An 8,065-nucleotide genomic window follows, 5' to 3' on the forward strand; every position below is an offset into this window, starting at 1 on the left:
GTGAAAAGTCTGGATTTCAGTGGCTGTGATTTGATATAATTAATAATTTGAACAGACTCATCCAAAACTTACCTTAAAAGAAGTTGGAATTTGTTTCACTAAAGCATCTCTGTGGAGAACTCAATATTATTAGTGATGGTTAGGGATGGTTATGTTTATTTTTGCAATTATTAATTTTTCTCATAGTTTGCTGTGTACCCCCTAGTTAGGGTCAGCAGACCACAGTTTGGGAAGCCCCACATTAATTCGGCTGTCGGATTCGGTTAAATTGATGAGAATTTATCACTTAAATAATTTTGAAAGTTTTGATACTCTGAGTTCTTTTATTAAATGTTAAGGAAACATTTATTGGAGTTTGCTTCTTTTTTTTTCTTTTTTTTAAGTATTTTCTTTGGTGACAAGTAATCTTGTTGTCACTGTCTGTTGCTGCATATTTTTCCATGAAAAAGTCTGATAGATATATTGATATTTCTCATCATTGAAAATTTTGGTTAGTTGTAACTGCCTGTTTCTCCGGAGTTCTGGGGGTTGTACCCTCAAAATGACTTTTTGGAAAGACTTTCACATAAATCACCCACTGAGTTTTATCATCATCATCATCTATATATCCCAAATCTTAGTAGCTGTCATGATACTTAGGCTTTTTAGATATTCTACCTCCACTGGCTGGAGTATTGTAAAATTTGAGCATGCTGGATCCTCCTGAAGTGCTTCATCTGAAGGCTAGTTTGGCTAGTTGACATTAATGTCCTCATCATAAGGTTGTCTTTCTGCCTCATCAATTCGGCACTTTCCTGGCTGTTTAGGTGGTGGAGAAACTGCATGCTTCCTCAGAGATCCTGACCTGACTTAAACCACCAATCCATATTGGAGAAAATAGCTGATCATTGAGAATGACACATTTGCAAGAGAAGTTTGAGCTTGAATCATATTTCAATAAACAAAGGCTTTTTATATACGACATTTACAGAATCAGCAGTCGGTGAACATCAGTTTGGTGAGCCCTGGAATAGAGCAATCAGGGTTAATCAAGGAAAATAAAAAAAATTTATTTGGATCCAATGGTTCACCGAATATTTGGATTTTTTTGGTCATTGGTGTCGCTTCAATGCTAAAAGCCACAAATAATTTATTGACTACCCTTATTTATACCTTGTAAGTTTGTTTGAATCTAAAAGTTTTTAGATTGATTGATACATACAAGTATATATACAAGTACTTACAACTTCTTCTGTTGGCTCACCCAAGAATTACTCATTTTGGCGCTTTGCCAGTCCAGGGTCAGACCTTTGTTTTATTCATCCCGCATCAAAGTTACACTTCAGGGGCTGTCAAACCCTAGGTCATTTCAGCCCGAAGTTAGTAATGTTAGTTTTTAAGTAGTGTCAGTTTTTCTTTTTTGAACCTAGGCATACTCTCATTCATTTTTAACTACATTCTATTATTTACATAACATTCACTCAAGTAGAGTGGTGAAGTACTCGATGTTCCTCACATTTACTCCCAAAAGGGATCACAAAACGGGACATCTATCAATATTATATACAACAAAAAAGCTTTATTTCCTCCAAAAATCAAAACGGGGGCCTAAATACTAGTTGCTATGCTCAACCACAATTCTCACAAAGGGTAGCATTCCTACAAGCTCTCTATATGGAGCCAAAGAATGACACTGTTCAATTAAGTGGAATACGCTGGATTAAACTAAAAAAAAGTCATTTTATTGTCTCTGTCATCATGATCTTTCTGATATCAATGGCTATACCTGGCAGAATGAGGAAAGAACCTTTCATGCTATATAATTTAACATGACAAAATTAAAAATATTTTTAGGTTATTGATTGGAGGATAGTCGGGAAAATACCAGGGTGTAATATAACAGTCCACCCACCCAAGGTGTTCTACCCAATTGAGTACTCCTCCTGGAGCACTTACTACAACGAGTCCAAGGCCGATTATGTCAAGGAACAACTCAAGGAAACGTACGTCGTCCATGTATGGAACCACCTGAGTCGCCAAGCAGATGTGATCATCGGGTCGAACCAGCCGTATGGAAATATTGCCAAGGAGCATTGTGCTCCCATATACTGGAAATCGAAGCATCATTTTTGAAAAGCTGAATAGTTTTTCAACCTATCTAGTCGTTTGGCTTTATACGTTACATATTTTTGTTTTTATGAATAATATGTTTATTCAATTTTCACACATTTTTTTCCAACCAAAGATGCAAGATGCAACCACAGTCCAAATTTTGGCTTGCAGAGTTTACCTATGTTAATTTAAATGTTTATTTAATTAACAAATATAAATATGTTTATGTTTATAATGAGACAGCTATTGTCTCTGAACCTCACGTCCACATTAATAAATAAATAATTTATTAATTATATATTAAAACAAGTTTAGGGACCCATGTTAATACAAGAGATAAACTATATTTTTTGTGTAACATGTTATAATCTAAATATAATCTTGTTACCATTTTGATCAACATTCAAGAATCTTTATATATTTTATTTTTCTATTTATAGTTCAACATAGAGTGTATGTTTGCCATGTTGTACATTTATATGTGATTTAAATGTGTAATTATAATATCTATTTGTATATTTTCTCTTTTGATAAAACCACCGTTCATACTTTCGTTTTGAATTTAGAATTGATCATATTATTTAAATTTTATTTTTTTATTTCATTATATCTGCAATATAGTCATAATGACTTAACTTATACATTCCCCTGTTATGAGAAATAATTCATTTAACCGAGTGTAACCAAATAGGGAATTTTTTTTCAATTTACCGAAGTGACCAGCTAAGGAGTTCAAATTCGTTTTATCGCGTTTCAACTTAACAAGTCGACTATTCATACATGTGCAGTGTTGAGCCTAACACTTTTCACCGTCAGCAATTCTAGCTTTTGAAATTTACAATAAATCACCGGCAGGCATTGAAAATCACCCACCGCCAAGTGTTGTCAGACCTAGGTTCCTAGGTTCAGACCGGAGGTTGGATCCAAGCCTGTCAAGAGCTCAATTCAGCATCCATCCAGTTCCTAGATCCAAACCATTAACACTCATTCTTAAATACATTCTTTCTAATTTACCATTGATGGAGTAAGGGTGGTGGAGTAACTCATCTATCACACTCTACACATATACAAGGTGGCCCCAATCAATTCAGCCTTCCAGATCTTATAGGAAATTGAACGCTGAATAAAAAAGATCCTTTGAACCTGTGTCCGCAAACCTTTCAGTTCCGAGCAACAGGCAAAAAACCATGAAAAACCACGTTTTCTTACATTATTCGTGAAATTGTTAGTAAACCGTTAGCCTGACCGTAAAACAGCTCGAAACAACATCTGTAGAGGATTAATTGCTGCGTCGAATGAGATTAAAACCAGCCTGATCGGCCGAAAATTTCATTTTTGGCGATTTTTCTTAGTTAGGAGATGAAGGGGTACTGAAAATTCACCATTTCTGACATTTTTATCGAAAATTCACAACTTGAACACCCTATCAAAAAATTCTCCGTTACAAACCTCGTTTGTTGGTGATCGAATTCTCCGTCATATTAGACCAACCCTATTCTGATTCATGGAACATTCGAATTTTGACTAATTTAATTCTTTTCACCCAAATCAAATATTACTGTTTTCTGATGGGTAAGCCGTTCAGATTTTTCGTACATTATTTCATTCAGTAGGGGGTACCCATCAGAAAACAGTTCAAGTTGTGAATTTTCGATAAAAATGTCAGAAATGGTGAATTTTCAGTACCCCTTCATCTCCTAAGAAAAATCGCCAAAAATGAAATTTTCGGCCGATCAGGCTGGTTTTAATCTCATTCGACGCAGCAATTAATCCTATACAGATGTTGTTTCGAGATATTTTACGGTCAGGCTAACGGTTTACTAACAATTTCACGAATAAGGTCAAAAAACGTGGTTTTTCATGGTTTTTTGCCTGTAGCTCGGAACTGAAGGGTTTGCGGACACAGGTTCATAGGATCTTTTTTACTCAGCGTTCAATTTCCTATAAGATCTGGAAGTGTGGCTGAATTGATACAGGCCACCCTGTATATAACTAACCTAATTAAGAGTCCGGGGGACTCAATATTCCACAATTGACCCTCTCACATTACACATTCTTGCCAATAAATACATTCACTCTCAACACACTATGGGCACAAAACTACACATCAGTACCATGTACAATAAAACAACCCTGGTTTTTCCAAGAATCGGGAGAGAAAACTTACAACCAATCAAAATTCTCATATCGAGTGGCATATCAACGCTCTCTTTATATGGAAACAAAGAATTACACCCTTCAATTAGGCGGGACACGTTCTTTTCTGGCCAGAAACAGCAGACTCTGGATCAAAAGTAAGTGTTCTGTGTCAACCTTGCATGGCCTATTCTTAATCAGGTGAGGACTATTCAATCAGCCAGATCGTCCGAGGGTCACCTATGTCAGTGCGTTTGATAGACAAAAGTTTCTCTGCCGATCTAGCTCACTGTCGCTTCACATTATTTTAATCGTGTTTTTTTATTGGATTTTTAGCGTCAGGGGGCCAGATGTGTGGATGAGTCAGGAAGAATGGGCTTTCCTATCACGGATAGCAGTAACCGCGCTGAGGGAGTCGGTGCAGTTGTATATCCGTATTTCATGGTTTCTGATGTATTTTATTTTGGCTTTTTTTCCTCTATTTTTTTTGTTTTCTATTCTATCCTCGATTTTTTCTCTAAATATTGCAGAATACACCAACCAACTTTTAAAAAATAATTTAATGGGATCTTATTAGTTTTCCAAATTTTTGATAGTTGATAGTGTTTTGTCTCCTGAAAACATAAAAAAAAATTTATCAGATGCCTTTCAAAATTTATACCCAATTATGTGTGAAAAGCAAAAAATTATATTTAAAAAAATTCTAAATTATGTATATTTTAAAGATTATATTTTCAAACTTGGCATCATCTTTCTTTCAGATGGCTACCAAAGTTATGCGATCACATGTTTCACAGACCTTATTTTTTAGATATCCCCACAAAAAATAATCCATTGGTGATAGGTCTGGTGATCTAGGTGGGTATTAGACCGAACACCGTGTCCTAATCAATTTTCCATTAAACTTTCTAGGTAACTTGTAACAACCCGTATTATGAGCCGGACAGCCATATTGTGAAAATACATATCCAAGCCGACGTTGCAAAGGAATATCATGCTAGAAGAAGCCCAGCGAATATCCTTAGCCTGCCTAAACCTAGAACCCGCCTTCATACACCTGCTCCAAGCAGAGCTTGGATAATCAGAGGTTTGAATTGCATAGCCAGTAATGGTGCCCAGTATGAACAGTTTCTTTAAAAGATAGGTAATTTAAAAATACATCTTTTTCAAATTTTTGTTTTTAACACAAAATTGAGAATAAATTTTGAAAGACATGTCCCATTTAGAAAATTCTTTTTTGATGTTTTCAGGAGACAAAACACTATCAACTATCAAAAATGTGGAAAAAAGTAATAAGGTACAAATAACATTTTTTAAGTTAGTTGGTGTATTCCGCAATATTTAGCTAAAATGTCAATCTGTATTAGTTAAAATAACGTGCATCAGCAACCATGAAATACATGTTTTTATTTATTTATTTTTTTTTTAATTTGCCTTCATTAAAAAACGGTAGGTGGAGCGCATAACGTCGGTCACGCTGTATATAAATGTAATTTGTTCAGTTTGTAAGTTTATAACTATGTCAGGTATTGTTGTGTCTGGCGGGATATTTTTGGTCCTCCGTGCCGGATTGCATTCAACTATATTTTTTCTGTTTAATAATTCAATTTTAGCCTTGGTTGATTTGTCGCTACTTGGTTTTTACAATGTTTGTATTTATTGATTTATATGAACAATTTTCAAAGAAATTTTCAACAGGGTCCGAAATATTAACGCTAAACTAGAAGAAAAATTGAAGAAATGATATACAATAAATCAACAAGTCTTGGGCGTTTAATTCCTGAAAACATACTACTATTCAACACCCGCTCATCAAGAAAGATGTGAAAGATCATAATCAAGGTGTGTACCAAAAGCTCTCGGACCTGATTGAAAATTTAAAACCCCTAAATCAAGATAGATCAGAATAACAAATACCTTCTTTCCGTTTAGTCTTTATTTTCTGTCAAACCTTTCGATTAAATTATTAAACTGATCACTAAGTATATGTAAATCATCATAAATGTTTCTTGGTTTGGTCGGAAGTCATGACACTTTTAAAAAAGAGCAATATCTGGAATAAAACGGCTCGCAGATTAAAGGAAAAAAATATATGAAAAATATAAAAAGTATATTTATTCACGTAACAAATAACATCTTTACAGAGAAAATTTAAAGACAAATAATACAAATATCACGCATGGGGTGCATCGCTGAAGAAACGATGAACGTATGCCTGCAACAAAAGATAAAAAATTGAAATAATTTATATTTTTCTGTTAATGTTCAAATACAGTTAAACTCTTTTCCATAATAAAAATAATGCTTCAGATGATTACCGTCAAATGCCGAAGTGAGTGTTTAATGGTGTCCTTTCCATCCGGACGAGTATCCGCTGCCGTAGCTGGATCCGAGGCTGTGACTAGAAAGGCTCAATCCGTGTCCGGAACCGTAGCCGGAACCATAGCCGCTACCGACGGATACGAGGTGTCCAGAACCGTAACCACCACCGTAGCTAGATCCGAGGGAGGAGCCGAGGCTGTAGCCGCTTCCGTAGCCACCTCCGTAGCCACCTCCGTAGCCACCTCCGTAGCTACCTCCATATCCGCCTCCGTATCCGGATCCGAGGCTGGAACCGAGTCCGACGCCAGAGCCGAAACCTCCTCCGAATCCTGAGCCGAGTCCGCTAGAGACGCCGACGGATCCGGTAGATACGGCTACGGGCTGAGCGACGACCACGGGTTGGGGTACAGAGACTGGGACTGGCCTGGTGACGGTGACTGGGTAAGGCTGAGGAACGGGGACGGCGTAGGGCTGGGGTACGGAGACCGGGACTGGGTGAGGGACGGGGACGGGGACGGGGCGAGGTACGGAGACGGGGACTGGCCTAGGTACAGTGACGGGCACGGGTTGGGGGACATGGACGGGAACGGCCCTGGGGACGGAAACTGGTACGGGCTGGGGTACGGGTACTGGTACGGGCCTGGTGACTGTCACAGGCACGGGTTGCGGCACGGGTACAGCAACGGCAGTGTTGACGGTGTTGACGGTCACGGGGGTTTGGGACACGCTGACCAATCCTCCGCCCAGTCCTCCGCCCAGTCCTCCGCCCAATCCGCCGAAACCTCCGCTGAATCCTCCGAGGCCGACTCCGGATCCGAAGCCCAAGCCAGATCCGACTCCAGAACTGTATCCACCACCGTATCCACCTCCGTATCCACCTCCGTATCCACCTCCGTATCCTCCTCCGTATCCTCCTCCGTATCCTCCTCCGTATCCTCCTCCGTATCCACCTCCGTAACCACTTCCATAGAGCGATCCGCCGCCGAGGCTCAATCCGTGTCCGACGGAGAGGCCGCTGGAGCCGTATCCGCCTCCATAGCTGCCTCCGTGGTAGCCTCCAGTGACTACTCCTCTCTTCTCAGTCTTTTTGTCTTCGGCGAGAGCCGAAACGGCCAGGGCCACAAAGAGAGCAACCTGCAAACCAACAAAAATTGTACCACTTCATTTTCCTGCAGATAAGTGCATGGATATGTCAACATCAACAACCCAAACAATACACTCCCGAAAATAGTAAAAAAGCTGTTCCTAGCAACAAAATATTGATTTAAAAAATTGAACAAGAAAGTAAACTATATGAAAACAAAACATTTACATGTTTATTTTATATATTGTTTTAACATTTTGTTTAATTTGTTTTTTGAATCTATGCGAAATATAAATTTTTGGGTCTAAAAAGGTTAAAAAAATACATAGTTACTGCTAGTATTAGAATTTATCCGGACTTTTTTTAAAACCTTTTAGTTAAAAAAACGTTTTGAAAAATAAACGTCCTCAAAAATTTGAACTTATTCCATAC

General features: G+C 38.0%; 2 protein-coding genes and 1 long non-coding RNA gene across 7 annotated transcripts in view; 2 read left to right on the forward strand and 1 right to left on the reverse strand.

Annotated features, from left to right (window-relative positions):
- The window catches only part of LOC106667625 (alpha-1,4-N-acetylglucosaminyltransferase-like), a 36,114-nt gene extending 33,505 nt beyond the window's left edge, over positions 1–2,609 (forward strand). For all 4 annotated transcript variants that reach the window (XM_014395691.2, XM_024227971.1, XM_014395689.2 and 1 more), the window contains exon 6: positions 1,834–2,609. In XM_014395691.2, the coding sequence (XP_014251177.1) occupies positions 1,834–2,112 (279 nt within the window). In that variant the 3' untranslated portion in view covers positions 2,113–2,609. The remainder of the gene's footprint in view (positions 1–1,833) is intronic.
- A 2,284-nt stretch (positions 2,610–4,893) lies between these two features.
- On the forward strand, positions 4,894–6,287 carry LOC106667489. Of its 2 annotated transcripts, XR_001340583.2 has the most exons (4): positions 4,894–5,071; positions 5,140–5,371; positions 5,478–5,524; positions 5,926–6,287. It is a non-coding gene; the product is annotated as an uncharacterized LOC106667489 (long non-coding RNA). The 2 variants fall into 2 exon arrangements; XR_002910496.1 differs by lacking the exon at positions 5,926–6,287 and having other exon boundaries at positions 5,478–5,644.
- Positions 6,288–6,342: 55 nt separating this feature from the next.
- LOC106667662 (glycine-rich cell wall structural protein-like) overlaps positions 6,343–8,065 on the reverse strand; it is a 1,873-nt gene continuing 150 nt past the window's right edge. Inside the window, exons 2-3 of the mRNA XM_014395745.2 lie at positions 6,546–7,683; positions 6,343–6,442 (exon numbers count right to left, since the gene is read on the reverse strand). Coding sequence (XP_014251231.1) covers positions 6,568–7,683 — 1,116 coding nt within the window. The 3' untranslated portion in view covers positions 6,343–6,442; positions 6,546–6,567. The remainder of the gene's footprint in view (positions 6,443–6,545; positions 7,684–8,065) is intronic.

The sequence above is a fragment of the Cimex lectularius genome, unplaced genomic scaffold (assembly GCF_000648675.2).
Source record: "Cimex lectularius strain Harlan isolate CLEC.00 unplaced genomic scaffold, Clec_2.1 scaffold74, whole genome shotgun sequence".
Taxonomy (NCBI): domain Eukaryota; kingdom Metazoa; phylum Arthropoda; class Insecta; order Hemiptera; family Cimicidae; genus Cimex; species Cimex lectularius.